A 22,472-nucleotide genomic window follows, 5' to 3' on the forward strand; every position below is an offset into this window, starting at 1 on the left:
ACCCTCTAATCATCATTATTGTACTTTGTATTATGCATGGCACAATTCAAAGTTAAAAATTGTTTAAATTTGTCGTGTTGCTTTTGTGGGGTTTGTTTGCAGAACTGCATTTTTCAACACAACGCTGATTAACAAAACTCAAAGCGCTAATTCTGTTTTGACCTTAAGAAAGTCATTAATGTTAGGTCTGTTCGTGTAATTTTTCAGTACAAATTTGCAAAAGAGTAGGCACCATACAATATGGTACCCCTGAAGGTTACAACTTTCAGAGTTGGTATCTTTGAAACTGCATATGACAACGCATATCATGTGGTGGCAGCTTTTGATCGCCATCTGTATTATATTTAGTATGGCTTGTATTCGGTACGCTTTTGTTTATATGTATGTGTGGTCATTTATATAATGGAGCGAAAGAAACATGCGGAGTGCAAAGATTTATTTCAAATAAAAATCATATGTATTTCTTTTTTAATATTTATTATTTGTATAACGACTATAAATTGCAGGTTACATCTGTTGAATTTGTTTTTCTTTTTATATAAACATTATCGTATTTTAAACTTAAACTATTGCTTATTGTGTGTGTTTATTCGTTCTAACAATTTACTCTATAGCTAATTATTCATTTATGATCGTTTTTCATCTACAAACAGTAGCTCGTACGATATGTTATTATTTACATACAAAAATTCGTTATATTATTATTTAGTTATTTAAATGCTAAAATAATCTTACAAAGCTAAGATCACAAAATAATTTATTAATCAATACTGCTGCCATATAAAAAAAAAATGTTATTTAAACACATATATTATTAAGATTAAGTGAAAAACTAAATCAGTTGGGGATATTTTACACATAGTTTATACGCAATCATTTGGCTAAATAAGAAAAGAACCCCATTAGCAAAGCATTGTGTCAATTTAAAAATGCCTAATTAATCTAAGCTATTAAATAAAATTAGAAAAAAACTAAACGGCACAGATAACTTAAAAGAAAACAATTAAAATTTTAGGTGTGATGGCATCACGATGGAATTTGTCATTTGGTAAGCAAATCTGGCAACCATAGTTATTATCTTATTTAATGGGTCGTTTCCACATTTGGGCAATAAGTACAAAAATTTAAAAATCAATAAAATATTAATGTGGGAAGCAACAGGATAGGATTTACTAATAAAAAGTTAGGTCACTTGCGAAAACGTAAAGTGGATAGGCCCCATGGAAATCATTAAGGATGTCATATCTGTCGATTGAAAATGTCATCAAATAGGAGAAAACATAAATAAGGAATGAATATGAAAGAAAAAAACAAGTCGACATCCTTAATGGGAAGTACTGCTAAAAATTAAATACATGTCGGCTGATCGCTTGGCTTAACCTTACTCAGTGAATTCTGGGCAGCAGGATAAGATTACAAAGAGTAGCGGCAAGCGATCAGCTGACTTTAAATTTTACACACACTACAAATGATACAATTTGATTCAAAACAAAAATAACAAAATTGTACTCAGCTGTTCGCATCACCTCAAAAGTGTATTCTGCCCACTACACCGGATTCACTAAAGCTGCTATCACAACATCGGTATGTTCGTGTACTTTTCCAGTAAAAATTTGCAGGTGTGTTAAAACAGCCATTATTTCGTTTTGCTTTTTTTTTAGAAAAAAAATCAGATATTTAAAAAAAAAATCTGTTCGATGCTGCTGTGAAAAATAACTCCAGCACACATTTGCTAGCTTCCTATTACAAACTCTTATCGCATGTAAAATTTTGCATTTGTTAAAGTTGCACACATAGTGTGATACGAATGAAACTAATATGTGACAATCATATTTCAAAATGACACATCTTGTTTTTTCGATTAGAGCGTGCTTTATTTCTTAATCAGCTGTTTTTGTTCTAAATTTGTGAAAATAATTTATTTTGTGGTTGCTTTCATTCGACTGATAACAAAAATAGCTGATTTCTTTGTTTTTGTCAGAAGGAATAGAGCAGGCTCTAATCGAAAAAACTACATGTGCTACTTTGAAATGTGATTTTCATATGTTAGTTTCGTTTGTATCACACGACATGTACAACTCAACATGTGTTAAATTTGGCATGTCAAATTTAGCACATGTTTAGCCTTTACGGATAAGCTGATAGCAGCTTAAATAAGGTTGCGGAAAGCGATCAGACGAGTTGAAAATCAAAAATCTGGGGAGAGGCTAATGTGTCGATTATGGATTGCAACTCGACTATGGTTGCGCTGCCAGAAGACAAAAACACGAAGTGAAAATTTGTATAAAGTTCAGCTACTTAGAAATTTGTAAAATAGAACGTAATTCAATATAAAAATTAAAATTTCTGTAACAAATTTGGTCATTGGCAACGCAACTCAATTTGGGTTGCCATCCATAATCGACCCATAAACATTTTCAGGAAGTACCCCCCATAGGCTTTTCTAGGATTATGCCATGACGAAACAATTAAAGGTGGTCTCGTTTGTACAACAACCACAAATCATATGGTGGAATCCGCCATCTTGCCATCAAGCTGATCGACGTTTTGCCAACACGTACAAAGAAATTTGTCTGCATGTGTGTATACCTGTGCGTACATGACCAGAGAATACGCGAGAAAGAATATAACAACAAAGAGAATGCAAACAAAAATATGTCATCTTAATACCTTCAAAGCTGGCCGGTTGGTAGCAGATGTTAGGGTGAGACCACCTTTTTTAATCCGCCTTGGGATTATGCTTGGAATTGAGGATGTCACCTTGTTCCTTTTTTAAATTCATTCTATGTTTATGTTTTCTCTTACTTGCGTCATTTTCAATCGATTGTCCCAATAACTTTTTGTCACTGAATATGAGCTATTTTTATTCGCATATATGTCAAAATCAGCTGTTTTCAAAAAGGAAAAGCAAGTCACTCATTTAAGGGCTATAAAATACAGGTATTTTTTTTTTTGGTTATTTTGTGCGTTCAATAGGTGATCATTCACTCGAACATCTGTTTTCCCCATTATGAAATCAGCTGATTTTGCTATACAACTCTAACTGTTAAGGGAATATTACACGATATGTATTCTCATATGAAAAAAAAAATAATATGAAACATGGATTTTGGATTAAATATGCAATTCTTCTGATAAAAGCGAGCTCTTACACTAGAGTAGGCAAACTCGATAATCGCAACACTCGATAGTATCGAACTATCGTTAATTTGCCATCACCTATATTTCAAATGAAAATGGGAAGTCAAAATCAGAAGATTGATTTATTAATGTACGAGTAAAACCATATTCAATAAAGTCACATGGAAGTCATGAGAGAAATCATTGTACAAAATGTTGGCCCAATCGGATGAAAATTGCGACCTCTTGAGGCGCAATTTGTCTTATGGGATACATTTAGTGTCGAATCGTTATTTAAATTTTGCAAACATTTGAACTTTGCCGATAGTATCGATAGGAAAAATATCAATCGATGTTCAGACAAAAAATAAAGTATCAATAGTATCGATACAGGATTCCTTATAGAAGGTTAGGTCATTTGCGAAAACATAAAGTGAAAAGGCCCCATGAACATCATTAAGGATGTCAAATCTGGCGATTGAAAGTGTTATCAAATAGGAGAAAACGTTAACAAAGAATGAATATAAAAAAAGAAGAAGTTGACATCCCCATTGTCAAGTACTGCCAAAAATTAAAAAAAAAATTATATGTCGGCTGATCGCTTTGCTTAACCTTATTCAGTGAATCCTGAAAATGAGAATCGATAGTGCCATTGGTCTTTTACTATCGAACATAGATGCAGACAATACATATGAGAATACATGCCGATTAGAGCGCGCTCTATTTGAGATAGATAAGGAAGGTCTTGCGGATAAAAAACGTGACAGCACAGATGTAAAGTACATGTCGTGTAATATGCACCTCTGTTGGGACAGACCTTTGGTTTTGCATTACAGGGTTACCAGACCGTCGTCAACACCACATTATGCCATCTTCTTTTTTGTTTAATCGTTTAGGGGTCCACATTTTTTCAATTAGACAGACTTACACAAATTAAAATCTTATAAGCAAAGACACTACAAGGTGGAGAGTGGTCTAGGTCTAGGTCTTGGTTGACCATTTTTAAATCATACTACCAAACATACGTTTGCCACGGGTCAGTATAAGACTAACTACCATAAGGGTTAGCAGAAAGAAGACTAAACTTAAAAATGTAGTAATAACACGACATTTTTGGCGGTATTTCTTCTCTTTCTCCATTTTTATGCGCAACTGTTCGGCTCTTGGCAAATCCAATGTGAAATCCGATTCAGGTCGAGATGAGGGCTGTAAATAAACAACAAAAAAAAAAAACGAAATAAAAAATCATTAGAAATCCATGAAAGTTATAAAAATTTAAAACTACTTCATTATCATTATAAAATCGTAATAATTAATAGCATGATGCTACTAATAGCTAGACACATTTATGGTTTACAATTCATAATCATCATCACGATGATGGTGATGATAATTATGATTTTTTTCGGGCAAATTATGATGTTTGATGGACGACAATCTGTCTCTGAAGTTCATTCAGTTCGTCGTTCGTTTTTTGATTTCCCTAAACGTTGTGGTGATCATTTTGACATTGATGTTTGCCTAAGTTCATCATAATTTGTTGTCTTTTTTTCATTTGTATGAGTTAAATTATTAAAAAAAAAAATGTAAATGTGGTGGCCATCTAGTAAATAACTGGCAACCGAGTCGATTTCATTGTTGATTGCCACCGTTTTTTGCTTGTGCTTTGCCAGCCCCTGTTGGGAATTTGTTTTTTGTGGGTCACCAACCAAGCTAAGTCATGGAGTAGCTGTTTAGTTTTGCCAAATTATATACAGCTCAATACTTATAGCTGGTTAGCTGAGTTGTTTTATTACAACTATTTGAGTATTAAATGGTGACTTTTAACCTGAATCACCCTGATAGTCACGTCATTCGGAATTGATCTAGCCATGTCCGTCCGTCCGTCTGTGGAAATCACTATAGCGGTCGGACGCGTAAAGCTAGCCGCTTGAAATTTTGCACAGATACTTAATATTGATGTAGGTCTTTGGGGATTGCAAATGGGCCATATCGGTTCAGATTTAGATATAGCTCCCATATCAACCGATCTCCCAATTTTACTTTTTTAGTCTTTGGAAGCCGCAATTTTTGCCGATTTCGCTGAAATTTTGCATACAGTGATCTGTTATGATTTCCTGTGCTTAGCACGACCCATATCGGTCTTTAACCGGTTATAGCTCCCATATAAACTCAGCTCCTGATTTGACTTCTTGAGCCCTTACAGAAAATTTTGCCCGACTTGGATGAAATTTTGCATACCCAGTGGGGTCCAAATCGGTCTATAACCTTATATAGCTCCCATATAAACTGATCTCCCGATTTGGATTCTTAAGCCCTTACAAGCCGTGAGTTTTGTCATATTACTTACTTTAATTGGCTACGACAGAATATTTGTTCCACTAGCCGAACGTAGAATAGCGTTCTAAGTGCCTCGATCTTCTGCGCTCATTCTAAAAGCTCTGACACCAAGTTTCGAGGTGTTTCCCACAACTTGATCTTTCCATCGGGCTTTTGGTATTCCCGATTTGCGTGTACCGCCGTGTTTGCCTTCAAAATACTTCTTTGCTGGAGCTTCTTCATCCATTCTGACAACATGACCTATCCAATGCTGCCGTTGTATTTTGAGTCTTGAGCCCTTTCACGTCGCGATTTTCGTCGGATTTTGATTAAATTGTATCTCTAGTTTTAGTCTCTTTTATATAAAGAGATAAAATTTGATCAAAAACGGACAACAGAATCGAGGGTCAGGCGGCGTGATTGACTAATTGGCTGACTGACTGAATGACCGATCAACATCCAGTCCAAACGGCTAAAGCTAGAGTCATGAAATTTGGCACGAATGTGGGTCTTGGGTCGTAGGCACGCGATAAGAAGGGGTTTTGTGATATTCGTACGTTTTGGTACTAAAATGTACGAAATGGTGACTTTTTACCCAGCGCGAACGGATGATTTGGGCTTAAGTTAAAGAGCTCTCGAAAAATTTCCCAAAATAGTACCAGAAGTGGGAAGAATGGTACGTTTAGTACCGCAATTGTTACTTTTTGGTACCTTGTTAGTTAATTGAGCTAGAGCTTTGAATTTTGGAACTTTGGGTACACTATGGCAATCTTAATTGGGGTGCCAAAAGAGATTTTGGACATTTAGAAAGAAAGAAATACCAAAAAACTACGAAATAGGTTAACTTTGCATAGGGCAAACGGGTAGAGCTAGAACTTAGAATTTTGGCTTAAATGATTGTTGTTGCTAAATGAAGGGGGTAGATAGAAAAAATATGAAAAATAGTGATGGAAACGGAAGAAAAGTACGTTTAGTACCATATTTGGTACCATTTCATACTTTTGAACGGAGAAGGGTAATTGCAAATTTGCAAATTTTGCCCATGAATATTCCACTAAGGAACAGGGGCAAACATCCCACATATCAATGAGTGTAGTCCGATTCAAGTTTAATTTACCGGTCGACTGTAGGGGTTTTTTTTTAATTCTTAAATTTAGGCACTAAAACTTTCAAAATGTTCTTTCTTTACGGATAAGGCTGAAGCTGTTATAATCGTGATACAGTTACATCTTGATATTGGTTGTATTATCGGGGGCAGCGAAGCGACCGGGCATATGCTAGTATATTCATAATTTAGAGAATTTATATTAACGTAGAAGTTTTTTCAAATATTTTGAATTTTAAAAAGCTGGATTAATGATTTTGGCGTAAAATAGAACCTGCTGCCAAAAGAAGTAGGATTATTGCCATATATTTATTTTTTTTTTATAGAAACCATCAAATGCAACATGACATTTAAACGTATTCCAGAGATCTCACTCTTAACAATTTTGAGAAATAGTTTCGTTTGCTTTGTGAGATATAAAAAATTGCCGACTTTTGACAAGCCAATTTTCCCCCAAAATAAGACGGGAAAAATTGTTGTAACTGGTTTCAATCGTCTACTTTACGCCAATCCGTTTCATTTCATTACAATACCTCTTTCCTAACTTTATTCTTGGATATTTTCGTCGTTAATGCGACCCTAGGCACACGGGGCAGCAGCAAGAGCCGTTGCCGTTGTCTAGCGTTCGAAGCCATTAACACAACTTCCAAAAGATATTTACAATGTGTTGGCGATCAGTGTTAAATTCAGCTCTGACTTTATGATCGATGTGTTAGTTCCTGCACCCAACAGCTACCACAATTAAAAAAAAAATGAGGTATCTTTACCAATTTCACAGTAACAAGAATTTTCGATTTTGAGAAAATGGGGGTGGGCTCCCCACCAAAATAAAATCCTGGCTACGTCCCTGGCTCTCAAGTAAAGCGGTATCTCGATCATCACTTTTCGGTTCCTAGAAGATTTAATTTTTGCTTTTATTGGCCTATTATTGGCCTCATACCTTAAATCTGGAGATCGGTCTATATGGGAGCTATATTAAAATATAGACCGATCTAAAAAAATGCATTTTTCAGCTATGCACTCAAAATTCGTTTTCTTACCCCAAATTATGCCTCAATACTACATTTGGTCAATATCGGCCCATTGACAAAAAGTGCATATATATCCGCTCTCTAGTAATAAGCCGTTCAATCTTCCGTACTAAGTGGTGTCACTCTGTGACATGCCGTTTGCACAAGGCAATAAAAGGCAGGCCCCTTATCATTGAGCTTAAACTTGTATCGGACAACACTCCGCAATGCAAGAAACATAAAGTTTTAATCTTTCACACACAGTACGCTTTAAAGTATCTTATATGAGATGTGGAGGAGACTAAATCCTCTGTAGTTGGCACATTCCGTCTTGTGCTGTGGTACCAATCATCGGCTATGCGTTCTTCTAGACAGACCGCGCATACAAGCTAATGCATACGCCATATCAGCGTATCCCTTCCGGTCTTAAATGGTTTAGCGGGCAACCTATCGGTTCCTGCTGCCTTGTTGTTCCACAGTCGAGTCATAGCCACTTGGACTTCATTCTGAAAAGAGGTTAACATTCCATACCATCATCAGGGATTGGTTCTGCGGTATCCTCTTTGCCGCCATCGTCGGACACTAGCAGCTGTGTAAAATGTTCTTTCCATATCCTCAGCACACTATCTATATCAGTTATCGTCAGCACTCCTATACACAGCAAGAAACCACCATTTAGACCCAATAACATTTAGGACATAACATAAACATCCTTAATTCTAATATTCCAGCCTCCCGAAAGTGAGTTATCATACAACAAATATGACCTATTGCCGTTGCTAAATATATGTCGAAAACCAGTGTTGCCACTCAAGAAAATTATTTCCAAACAAAATTAAAGACCAAAACCTAGCGAATGTTCTACAAGCCAAAAATGCGGTATATTTTTATACCCACCACCGAACAGAACAGTTGGCCATTTTGCAATTCCTTTTCGAATACATCAAATTATACATTTTCAACGCTACGAAGTCTTAGATCGTCGTTATTCATAAAAGATCTGGGCATGTCCGTCCATGTGTTTGTTAAAATCGCTCTATAGCCTTACGTCCAAAGATGGCCTATATCTTGATATAGACCCTTTATACCGATCTCCCGATAATAAATCTTGAGTTCACAAAGTTGCATTTTTGCCCCGATTTTAATGAATAACTGTGCCGAGTTTGGATAAAGCTATCTCCCGATTTAAGTGTTGAGCCCAGAAATGCGGTTCTACTAACGTGAGTAAAGATAAATTCCGAATTTAACTAGTGGAGTCACAAACCACTAACTTTACAGCCGTCTGTTAACGGCAATAGCAGGCCACTGTTAAAAATTTTTACACATATTCAAAATTGAACTATTGGGTTGCCCAAAAAGTAATTGCGGATTTTTTAAAAGAAAGTAAATGCATTTTTAATAAAACTTAGAATGAACTTTAAACAAATATACTTTTTTTACACTTTTTTTCTAAAGCATACTAAAAGTAACAGCTGATAACTGACAGAAGAAAGAATGCAATTACAGAGTCACAAGCTGTGAAAAAATTTGTCAACGCCGACTATATGAAAAATCCGCCATTACTTTTTGGGCAACCCAATAAATCTGAAAAAAGTCATTTATTCATACAAAATTAATTTTCAAGCGCAACAAAAAGCTTTAACAAAATTTGTTTCCCTCTATATCAATAATATGCTCTTACAATATTCCAAATAATCGTCTAACTATCGAATTTTTGAGAAAAACTAGAAAAAATTCGCTACAAGACTTCAAAAATCTATTTTGCGTCAACCACTGTGCAAAAACGGAAAAAGTTGATGCTTTGAAACCGGTCTCAAACGACAGCTTATGGAGACTAGTTTCTAGTCCAAAAGGGTCTATATTCCAACTCACCGTAAAATGGTTAGTAAAACACTAACCATTTTACAGTGAGTAGCATGGGCGTCTCAACATCGGAGCATGAACCAGATCTGACCATATTTGTATGCACACTGCCACATAGCCCTGTTTTCTGATTGAAGGCATTGAACGCATTTCACCCAGAATTTATAAAAATTGGAAGAGATCCCTTGACATTGGTGCCAGCTGGTCATTATCCGAACTTGCGGCCTTTTTACTGAAATTTGAAGCAATGAGTCCCCTTCATCGTCGATATCAATGGCTTTGCTCTGCACTCTTAACGCATATACAGAAACGAATTTTGAGTTATCCACGGCGTTGGGAAGATCTACCAAAAATTGTGGTTAGCCTACCAATCTAATCTGGAGGCCACCGTAGCGCAGAGGTTAGCATGTCCGCCTATGACGCTGAACGCTTGGGTTCGAATCCTGGCGAGACCATAAGAAAAATTTTTCAGCGGTGGTTTTCCCCTCCTAATGCTGGCAACATTTGTATTTACTATGCCATGTAAAACTTCTCTCCAAAGAGGTGTCGCACTGCGGCACGCCGTTTGGACTCGGCTATAAAAAGGAGGCCCCTTGTCATTGGGCTTTAACTTGAATCGGACTGCACTCGTTGATATGTGAGAAGTTTGTCCCTGTTCCTTAGCGGAATGTTCATGGGCAAAATTGCAAATTTTTACCCAAAATTGCAAATATCTACCATAAGAATAAAAACCTACCGATTTTGGTAGGAACCTACTAAAAACGGCAACACTGGTCATAACCTTGACAATAATTTTACTTTCATCAATAATCCCGTAACTCATAATTGCGCCAGTTTCAAGATGAGAATTACTTCGCCAAACAAACACTAAAATTGAATTCGCACATTGAGAAGCAGAATGAGAGCCACTTAGCTATCCAATAGGTAGACAGAAAAAATCTTTAATAGTTTTTTTCTCTTGTGCTCTGTCTTGTTTATGCTAAAAGTCTGTTTACATCTCGCGACTGATGGGGGAAAAAAAGTTGAACTTGCATTTTCACTTTCCATCTCTCAAGGTGACCGCAATTACCATGATTTCTTGTTTTTTGAAAGAAAAAACAAATAAACATACTTTGGACAAATATTTAACTATCCCACTTAAATATTTGTCCAAACTTGAAGAATGTTTATTTGTTTTTTCTTTCAAAAACAAGAAATCGTGGTTCGAAATGCTCTTGTCTAAGATCAGCAGCATCGAACATGTTGAACATAACTAAGAATGTTCATTGAATGAAAGTAAAGTGGTCGATTATGGATAGCAACCCAACTTTAGTTGCCTTGCCAACGGGCAAATTTGAAATAAAAATTTCCATTTCTTTATCCCGACATCCGACCTAAATATGGTTCAGATCGGCCTATATTTGGATATAGCTGCCATATAGACCGCCTATAAAGAGTCTGAAGCCCTTAAAAGCTGCATTTATAACCCGATTTCGCTGAAATTTGAAACAGTGAGTGGTCTTAGGCCTTCCGATATCTGACCCAAATATGGTTCAGATCGGACTATATTTAGATATAGCTGCCATATATACCGATCTGCCGATAAAGGGTCTGAAGCAGCATTTACTACCCGATTTCACTGAAATGTGAATCAATGAGTTGTTTGAAGTCTCCCACCATCTGACCTAGATATTGTAAAGATCGGATGATATTTAGATATACCTATCATATAGACCGATCTGCCGGTTAAGGGTCTAAGGCGCATAAAAGCTTTATTTATTAACCGATTTCGTTGAGATTTGAAATAGTGAGTTGGTTTAAGCCTCCCCAAAAATGAATCAGATCCGACCCAAATATGAATCAGATCAGACTATACAGATATAGCTGTCACATAGACTGATCTTCTAATTTAGGGTCTTAATCCCATAAAAAGTGGATTTTTTGCCTGATTTCGCTGAAACTGCCATTTGTATATGAGTTCTCGGGATCTGAATAAAGTATGCTCGAGACCAGCCTCTATTTAGATAAAACTATGGATATAGTAGTGGGATTATTATTACATCCTAGGCGGTGGGTATCCCATGTTCGGCAGGGCCGAACTTAACCCGTTTTAATACCCACCACCATGGGATTGGGGGTATACTAATCTAGTCATACCGTTTTTAAAACCTCGAAATATTCGCCTACGACCCCATAAGGTATATATATTTTTGATCGTCTCGACGTTCTGACTCGATCTAGCCATACCCGTCCGTCTGTCGAAATTACGATAGCGGTTGAACACGCTTGAAATTTTGCATAGATATTAAATATTGATGTAGGACATTGGGGATTGCAAATGGGCAATATCGGTTCAGATTTAGATATGGCTCCTCCCATATAAACCTATCTCCCGATTTGACTTCTTGAGTCCCTGGAAGCCGAAATTTTTTTCCGATTTGAAATTTTTTATGTTGTGTTCTGTTATGACTTGCAACCACTATGTGCAGTACGGTCCAAATCGGTTAATAACCTGATATAGCTCGCATATAAACCGATCTCCCGATATGATTTCTTGAGCCTTTACAAACAGCAATTTTTGTCCGATTTGGCTGAAATCTCGCATGTGGTGTTCTGTTATGACTTCCAACAACTATGTGTAGTACGGTTCAAATCGGTTTATAACCTGATATAGCTCCCATATAAACCGATCTCCCGATTTGACTTCTTGAGACTTTACAAACAGCAATTTTTGCCCGATTTTGTTAAAATTTTGCATGCGATGAAATGGAAATTTTGCACAAATCCTTCTTGTTAGTGTAGGTCGATTGGGATTGTAAATAGGCCATATCGATCCATTACCTGATATAGCTGCCTATAAACCGATCTTGACTTCTTGAGCCTCTAGAGGGCGCAATTCCTATCCGATTTGGTTGAAATTATGAGGTGTTTTTTTATGATTTCCATCAACTGCGCTAAGAATGATTAAAATCGGTCCATAACCGGCTATAGCTGTTATATAAACCGATCTTGGGTCTTGACTTCTTGAGTCTCAAGAGGACGCAATTCCTATCCGATTTGACTGAGATTTTGCACGACTTGTTTCGTTATGACTTCCAATAACTGTGCTAAGTATGGTTGAAATCGGTCCATAACCTGATATAGCTGCCATATAAACCGAACTGGGATGTTGACTTCTTGAGCCTCTAGAGGGCGCAATTATTATCCGATTTGGCTGAAATTTGGCATAGTGAGTTTTATTAGGCCCGCCAATAACCGAACTAAAAACGATCAAGATTGGAACGTATTTGGATAAAGCTGCCATATAGACTGATATGCCGATTTAGGGTCTCAAGCCTATAGCAGGCGCATTTATAGCCGGATTTCACTGAAATTCAGAACAACGAGTTTTATAAGGCCCACCAGTATCCAAATTAAAAATGGTTCAGATCGGAAAATATTCGGATATAGCTGCCATATAGACCGGTATGCCGATTTTGGGTCTTAGGCTTATAACACGCGCGTTAATTACACGCTACAATTTAAACAGTGAGTTGTATCAAGACTCCCAACATCTGTTCCGAATATGGTCCAGATCGGACTATATTTAGATTTAGCTTCCAAAGAGACCGATCTCCGGCTTTAGGGTCCAAAGATCATAAAATGTGCATTTATTCTCCTATTACGCTGAAATTTGATAAAGTGATTTGCACTAGGGACCTCGACATGCGACCCGAATGTGGTGTATATCGGACCATATTTACATATAGCTGCCTTATAGACCGATATGCCGATTTGGGGTCTTAAGCCAATTACAGTCGCATTTATTACCGGATTTCGCTGAAATTCAGAACGGTGAGTTTTGTTGGGCCTGTCGATATCTGAACCAAAAATGGTCCAGATCGGAACATATTTGGGTATAGTTGCCATATAGTCCGATCTGACGATTTTGGGTTTTAGGCCTATAACAAGCTCATTGAGTTGTATCAAGCCTCCCAACATCTGTCCCGAATATGGTCCAGATCGGGCTATATTTAGATAAAGCTGCCATTTTTTCACCTATTGTACTCCATTTTGAAACAGTGAGCTGCTTTAATATTCCCGACATCTATCCAACTCAAATATGGTTCAGATCCGACCATATTTAGATATAGCTATCATATAGATCGAACATCCGAATTAGGGCTTAATCAAATGAACGACGCACTTATAACACAATTTCGCGGGAATTTCGAGCTGCTACTTGTATAGTTTCTCGGCATCTGAACCAAATATGATTAAGATTGAAATATATTTGGATATCAATATGGATATATAGTGTTACAATAAATTTTGATAATAAATATATCCATGGTGGTGGGTATCAAAAGTTCGACATGGCCTAATTTAATGGGTTTTTACTTGTTCCTTTGAATTTTGTTACTACGGCCACATAGGTACAAATCCGGCAATAAATATATATGGGACCTATATCCAAATCTGCAGATCGGTTGAAAATTGTAGTTACTACGCCCATTTAAGTAAAAATCGGGAGATACATATATATGGGAGCTATATCTAAATCTGAACCGATTTTGATCAAAATCAATAGCGTTCGTCCTTGACATGTAACATGTGCAAAATTTCGTGGCGATTGGGCAACAAATGCGACCTGCACCTTGATTACAAGAATACATGGACTCACAGACGGATAGACATGGCTAAATCGAATCAGAAAGTGATACTGAGTCGATCGGTATACTTGTCCTTCTTAGCGTTGCAAACAAATGCACAAACTTATAATACCCTGTACCACAATGGTGGTGTAGGGTATAAAAAATGACGTGGCAGAAAAATATTTGCATGTAATGAAGAGGTGTTAGTTGCGGTTGATGGCACTTTTGAGCAGCTAGACAGTTCTTTATACAAAGCTAGAGTATCACATTCGGTCTTAAATGGTTTAGCCGGCAATCCATCGGCTCTTATTGCCTTGCTTTTCTTCAGCTGAGTTACTGCTACTAGACGGTATACACTCTATACCATCATTAGGGATAGCATCCGTGGCACCCTCATCGCCGCCAGTATTGGATGCCAGCAGCTGGAGACAATTTCTTTTCTAAGCACACTATCTGTATCTGTTACCCGATTTTCTTTTTGGTCTCTTCTTGTTACCCAATTTTCTTTTTGGTCTCTTCTTGTTACCCAATTTTCTTCTTTGTCTCTGCATTAGGATTTGCCCAAAGCCATTGGTTTCATGTTTAATTCATTGATAGAGTTTCCGAATTTCATTCTGACTCAGGAACATCTCGATTTACTCAAACTCACGTCTTTTCATTTCTCTCTCCTTTCTGCAGAATAGATGTTTCTCTGCTCTACTTTTCTCTGTATACCTCTCTTTCGCCTTTAGCGCTGCTACTGACTGCAGGGTTGCCTTGTATGTCGGTTTCTTGTCTTCATCTTGGCACTACAGGTCGAACCATGGGTTTCTTGGTAATTTCGCTGCATTGGACTGGAGCATACACGGAGTGGGTAACGGTTTGCCATTTCGCAATTTAGTCAGTTGTGTTTGTTGCTTTTGCAGGTTTTCGACCCTCAGCTTCCGTTTGAGACTGCATGTTCGCTACTCGGATCGATAGTACGCCCAACAAGCAGGACGAATGCATTCTATTTTGTACAATGCAATCAGTTTGGGTTTTTACGTCGTGATTGGGCATCAACTAAGTGGCTTTGTGAACATCATCATGTAGAAATCACTGTGTTACCTCTGGTCGTAAATAGCTTGTCTGCCTACCCATCGGCTCCTGCTGCTTATTCCTTAGTCGGATAACTGCTTTTTTTACCGCAATCCTTGTAATTTCAGCCCGTGTGGTGCTCATAGTTATACCCTAGCGGAATATCCCTCCTGTCGTCAGGGTTTGCTTTTTGTCCTCGCTTTCGCTGGAATCGGCTACGAAAGGTCTTGAAAAATAATCTTTCCATATGCTCAGCACATTTTCTATATCTTTTTACCCCGTTGTTCCCATTGGGGATCTTCGCTGGAAAAATTTGCAAAATATTCTCCATTTATTTCAGTTCCTATTGCTAAAACCTTGTGTTGAAAAAATGTCCTCTTAGTGTCTCTAGAATTCTATAAAGAGATTTATTACGTATCTTTTATTGTTGATCTCCATAAAGGACTCATATAAAGAATGAACACCATCGCTTCCATACCACTTTATGACAAAAGCGAGTTATAATTTTTAAATATTTTTTCAAGGTAATTTTTGTAAGTGTCATTTATGATAGTCAGTATTAATCACTGCCAATGCATGCTTGTCGATTAAGTTTTTATTGTTTTATAAACAATTCCATTTGGCAATTAAAATTCTGCACAGTTGGTAATTGGTGAGTAATTAAAAAAAAAAAATTATACGCCTTCACACTCTTAATGACATTTTTAGCACGAACATTTTGCAGGTACATATTAAATTATAAAGGATGACTTTTTAGCTATTATCTTGATGGCAACACTGGATTAAATACCTCACGTACGTTTCGTGTTTTGTTTCACTGTCAACCATTTTCAGTTTGGTCTGTAATATAACCATGGTCTATAATATACAAACGAACAACGCTTGCAAATTATTGAATTTTATTATCAAAATGCGTGCTCTGTTTAGAGAGTTCATCGCGCGCTTCTTCCATTGAGCGACGAAGCTAATTTTTAGCTCAATGGGTACGTAAATAAGCAGATCTGTCGATTTTGGAGTGAAGATCAGCCAGAAGCATTGCAAGATCTATCAAATAATCCAGAAAAAGTCACAGTTTGGTGCGGTTTATGGGCTGGTGGCATCATTGGACCGTTCTTCCTCAAAGATGATGCGGATCGTAACGTAACTGTGAATGGTGATTGCTACCGTGAGATGATATCCAACTTTTTTTTCGAAAAACTTTTCTTTAGCTCTTCAAAAATCACCCTTTATATATATTCTTGATCTTCATGACATTTCAGGTCGATCTAGCCATGTCCTTCCGTATGTCCGTGTATCGCTAACTTTCGAAGGAGTAAAGCTAGGCGCTTGAAATTTTGCACAAATACTTCTTATAAGTGTATATCGGTTGAGATTGTAAATGGGCCAATCGGTCCATGATTTCATATAGCTGCCATATAAACTAATCTTCGGATTTAAGTTCTTGAGCTTCCAGAGGACGTAAATTCTTATCCGATTGGGTTGAAATCTTGCAGCACGTGGTTGTTTGGTATGACTTTCAACAATTAGGTTAAGTACGATTCAAATCGGTTCACAACCTGATATAGTTTCCATATAAACTGATCTTCCGGCTAGACTTCTAGATCTTCTAGGGGGCGCAGCAATTCTTATCCAATTAAGCTGAATTTTTGAACACCTCGTTTTGGTATGACTTTCAACAACTGTCAAGTATGGTCTAAATCTGTCCACAACTTGATAAAGATGCCATATAAACCGATTTCGGGATTAAAAATTTTGAGCCCCTAGAGGGCGTAATTCTTATCTGATTTTGCTGAAATTGTTCGGTATGACTTCCAACAACTGTGCCAAGTAAAGTCTAAATCAGTCTATAACCTGATGTAGCTGCATTATAAACAGATCTCCCGATTTGACTTCTTCAGCCTCTAGAGGGCGCAATTCTTACCCGATTTGGGTGAAATTTCGTACGTGGTGTTTTGATATGCTGTGTCAAGTATGGTCTAAATCAGTCCATAACCTGATATAGCTACCATACAAACAGTTTTCCCGATTTGATTTTTTGAGCCTCTAGAGGGCGCAATTCTTATCCGATTTGCGTGAAATTTCGTACGTGGTGTTTTGATATGACTTTCAACTACTGTTGCAAGTATGGTTTATATCAGTCCATAACCTGATATAGCTGCCATTAAACCGATCTCCAGATTTGACTTCTTGAGCCTCTAGAGGGCGCAATTCTTAGCCGATTCGGCTGATGTTTCGCACATGGTGTTTTGATATGTCTTCCAATCACTGTGCCAAGTATGGTCTAAATCAGTCCAAAGCCTGATATAGCTGCCATTAAACCGATCTCCAGATTTGACTTCTTGAGCCTCTAGAGGGCGCAATTCTTAGCCGATTCGGCTGATGTTTCGCACATGGTGTTTTGATATGTCTTCCAATCACTGTGCCAAGTATGGTCTAATTTAGTCCATAGCCTGATATAGCTGCCATTAAACCGATCTCCCGATTTGACTTCCTGAGCCTTTAGAGGGCACAATTCGTATCCAATAAGGTTGAAATTTTGCACAGGTCACTTTGGTACTTGCAACAACTGTGCCAAGTATGGTCTAAATCGGTTCATAACCTGATGTAGTTGCCATATAAACCGATCTCCCACTTTTACTTTCTGAGCCTCTGAAGGGAGCCATTAATACTCGATTTGCCCGAAATTTTGGAGGTGGTATTTTTTATGTCTTTAAACAGCTGGGATACAGTACGCTCCCTATCGGTTAATAACTTGATATAGTTCATATATAATTGATAAAATCATTCAAAGAAGTTGACAAATGCGATCCATATTGGAAGTGTATAAGATTCGGCCCAGCCGCACTTTTTACGGGCGCTTTTACTTGTTGACATTCTAAGTAAATCTAGCCATGTCGTCGGTCTATGGAAATCACGTTAGTGGCCGAACGAATAGAGTTATCAGAAAGTTTGACCCTAATACTATTTATTGATGTAGGTCAATGGGCCATATCGCTTCATAGGGATATGGATATTGGATATAGCTCCCATATAAAATTATTGTTCGATTTGACTTCTAGAGTGCCTGGACGCCGTAATAGTTTTCCTATTTGGCTGAAATTTTGAAGTGTGTTTTTTTTTACAACTTACAAAATCCTTGCACAAATAAAAAGAATTTTGAAAAACAACCACTTTGGACGAAAAAACAACTACGAAATTTGTTAATTTTCCTGCAACAATTTATTTTAAATCTCAACGACCCAAAGTTGTTGTTGAAAGGCACTCTTTTCAAGCCAACATATAACTACAACAACAATATATGAACAATATCTTATATTGTATTGCCCAAAAAGTAATTGCGGATTTTTTAAAAGAAAGTAAATGCATTTTTAATAAAACTTAGAATGAACTTTAATCAAATATAAATTTTTTACACTTTTTTTCTAAAGCAAGCTAAAAGTAACAGCTGATAACTGACAGAAGAAAGAATGGAATTACAGAGTCACAAGCTGTGAAAAAATTTGTCAACGCCGACTATATGAAAAATCCGCAATAACTTTTTGGGCAACCCAATATATAAAATTCAATTTGTGTTTGTTTGTTTGTTCCGTATAGACTCAAGAACGGTTGTACCGATTACCTTGAAATTTTCACAGATTGTGTAGTTTGGTCTGGAAGGAAACATAGGCTATATAATTTTTTGATATCGGGAATACTTCTTATTTGAATCCCATATTGTCCCGTTGGGTCCACTTTTATTTTTGGTAATACTTTTGTGATAAGAGGGGGGGGGGGGGATCTGGCGGACCCTCCCCCTTACCCCAAAACACAGACATATTGGACGCTCTCCTAATGAGAACATTACCCTTAGAAAGAACACCACCACCAGGAATCGAGAAGGGGCAAATTATCACACATCAAAGAGTGCTTTCCGTTTCAAGTTTAAACTCAATGATAAGGGAGCTTTATTTTATAGCCGAGTCCGAACCGCGTCCCGCAGTGCGACACCTCTTTGGGGAAATTTTTTTCAATGACCATGCATGGCATTGTCGCCAATATTAAGAGGGGACAAACACCGCTTTGTCCGATGTTCTCGCCAGGATTAGCGGAGCGGGCCCGGTTCGGTTAGTACCTTATATAGCTCCCATATAAACCGATCTTCCGATTTGACATATTGAGCCTCTGAAAGCGAAAATTGTTTTTCGATTTGGATGAAATTTTGTAAGGAAAGTTTCCTTATGACTACCAACATTCGTGCCAAGTATAACCTGTTATATAAACCGATCTCCCGTTTAGTCTTCTACGGCCCTTAAAAGCTTACATTTTTGAGTGATTTGGCAGCAATTTTGTACTTAAGTTCATATAAGTTTATTTGCGGAAATTTTGGCATAATCTATAAAGGTATGGGTTGCCCAAAAAGTAATTGCGGATTTTTTAAAAGAAAGTAAGTGCATTTTTAATAAAACTTAGAATGAACTTTAATCGTATATATAATTGCCATTTTGTTCGATAACCTTTTGCCATCTTCCTGGCAAATTTAGTATTCCACGCTCATAGAACTTCTGGCCTTTATCTGCAAAAAACTGAACCAAGTGCGATTTTATAGCCTCATCATTGCCGAAAGTTTTACCATTTAAGGAGTTCTGCAAAGATCGAAATAAATGGTAGCCTGATGGTGCAAGGTCAGGGCTATATGGTGGATGCATCAAAAGTTCCCAGCCAAGCTCACTCAGTTTTTGGCGAGTGACCAAAGATGTGTGCGGTCTAGCGTTGTCCTGGTGGAATATGACACCTTTACGATTGACCAATTCTGGTCGCTTCTCCTTGATGGCTGTATTCAATTTGTCCAATTGTTGACAGTAAACATCCGAATTAATCGTTTGGTTCCTTGGAAGCAGCTCAAAAAAATATACCAGATCCTTCCAATCCCACCAAACAGACAGCATAACCTTCTTTTGGTGGATATCAGCCTTTGAAGTGGTTTGAGCTGGTTCACCATGCTTGGACCATGATCGTTTTCGACTAACGTTGTTGTAAACAATCCATTTTTCATATCCAGTTATGATTCGTTTTAAAAACGGATCGAATTCATTGCGTTTAAGGTGCATATCACAAGCGTTGATTTGGTTTGTTAAAAGAATTTCTTTCAATACATGTGGTACCCAAATATCAAGCTTTTTCACCAGTCCCAGACTTTTTATGTGATAATGAAGGTTGATTTTGGTATATTTAACTTCTCTCCTATCTCACGCTCAGTTACATGACGATCCATTTCGATTAATGCTTTGATTTGGTCATCATCCACTTCATTTGGCCGACCTGAACGTGGCTCATCTTTAAGTGAAAAATCTCCAGAACGGAATTTGCGAAACCAATTTTGACACTGTCTTCCTTTTTTAGGCTTTATCACCATACACATCTCGTAACTTTTTAGCAACCTGCTCCGCGTTTTTTCCTTTACGGAAATAATAAAGTAAACTATGACGAAAATGCTCCTTTGTGGGCTCCATATTAAAATTGACGCCAAACACACAAATGTAAACAAAAGTTCGCGCACTTTTTTTCTAAAGCAAGCTAAAAGTAACAGCTGATAACTGACAGAAGAAAGAATGCAATTACAGAGTCACAAGCCGTTGAAAAAATTTGTCAACGCCGACTATATGAAAAATCCGCAATTACTTTTTGGGCAACCTAGCTCCCATATAAACCAATCTACCGATTTGTTATCTTGAGCCTCTGAAAGCGAAAATTGTTATCCGATTTGGATGAAATTTTGTAAGGAATGATTCCTTATGACTACCAACATTCGTGCCAAGTACGGTTAAAATCAGTCTATAATCTGTTATAGCTCTCATATAAACAGATCTACCGTTTATTCTTTTACGGCCCTTAAAAGCTTAAATTTTTGAGTGATTTGGCAGCAATTTTGTACTTAAGTTCATATAAGTTTATTTGTGGAAATTTTGGCATAATCTACAAAGGCGTGTCCCCAAGATAGGAATTTTAATTTTATGAAAAAAATCAACGCATTAACTGTTAAAATTTATGTTGAATAAAAATAATACTAATTTTCGAATTTTAACTATGTAACGCTAAAAAACACCATTCCTTTCAATAATTTATTGGATTCCTATTAAAATATGGATTCAGATCGAAAAGCGATTTATGAAACACCTTTCTCTACTTAAGCAACACTTTTTATTTGAAGACATTTCACATATTTTTTTGGTCCTCTCATTGAATGGTGATTTAGAATTATCATATATTTGTATGTGAATACTGGGAGACAGCAGGAATCACATAAATTATTTCCGACATTAACATAAGCGATAAGCAAATGCGAAATGCCTTGCCAATATTCAACATATATTAATGCACAAATTAACACCGAGCCTAGTTAGTATGCCGGCTACACCTTGGCATATGCTTGTAATAATTTTTAATTAATGTCCATAACCATAACTGATGCACGTCTTCGATTTTGGACTGATGCCATTTTTAAAAATGTTAAAGTCAATGCCTTGGAGTGAACTAAATATGGCATACATTAACTAAAACAGTTAATGCAGAGCCCAACTATAATACCCCCTGAACTCAAAGTGAAGAAGACAAATGGCTTGAGCATTGAAAAATGTTGAAATTGTGCGTGCCACAGTTCATGAATAACGGCAATGGCAGGTTGTCAAATTATTCAAAACAAGTGTTTAGCCTAAGCTTTATATCCATTTCCAATTTGTTTATTTAAGCTTTTAATATGAATGACTAAAATTTGGGCTTATAGTCCAATTATTTGGCATAAACAAAACCCTATAATAATAGTCCATACCCCCCTTCTCACAGGGCGCCATAGGCCGGTTAACCACGTTTGTGGGCAATGCGTGTCTTTGGAATTTTGCAATTTTTCGTTTATTATTGACATGAACGTGAAATTTTTGCATAATAATCAAGGTCAGCTTAAAAAAAAGAAGCAAAAGAAGTAGAAAAAACGCACACGACATAACTTTTAATATTGCCACAACAAAAAACAAATAATAATATAAAAGCGAAATTAATAAAGAGTCACACGTCCGCCGGCAACAACACCACCACATGAAAATCAAAGCTTATGACGATTATGTGACAAGCATGTGTTAATCGATGAGCAAAAATTATCGTAATCGAATCTTTGGCGGGGGGAAATGACTCGGCGATACACATTGCCAAGAAGGTGTTAGTATGCACATACGCACATTCATAGGCATACCAAGGTGGGGGGGAGGGGGTGCTTAGAATGACTTTGCCAGGTTGTTATGCTAGGATTTCCCTACAAACAAGGAAGGTGATGACTTCACATTGGGGGCTTATGTCATAAAAATATGACACACATGATTATGGCTGGCATGAATTTTTGTTAAATAAATAGGATCA

The 22,472-nt window shown here is 37.1% G+C and overlaps 1 protein-coding gene across 1 annotated transcript in view; it reads right to left on the minus strand.

Moving 5' to 3' along the window:
* Positions 1–521: 521 nt before the first annotated feature.
* LOC106094338 (serine-rich adhesin for platelets) overlaps positions 522–22,472 on the minus strand; it is a 337,903-nt gene continuing 315,952 nt past the window's right edge. Inside the window, exon 6 of the mRNA XM_013261550.2 lies at positions 522–4,326. Within this exon, the coding sequence (XP_013117004.2) occupies positions 4,123–4,326 (204 nt within the window). The 3' untranslated portion in view covers positions 522–4,122. The remainder of the gene's footprint in view (positions 4,327–22,472) is intronic.

The sequence above is a fragment of the Stomoxys calcitrans genome, chromosome 5 (assembly GCF_963082655.1).
Source record: "Stomoxys calcitrans chromosome 5, idStoCalc2.1, whole genome shotgun sequence".
Taxonomy (NCBI): domain Eukaryota; kingdom Metazoa; phylum Arthropoda; class Insecta; order Diptera; family Muscidae; genus Stomoxys; species Stomoxys calcitrans.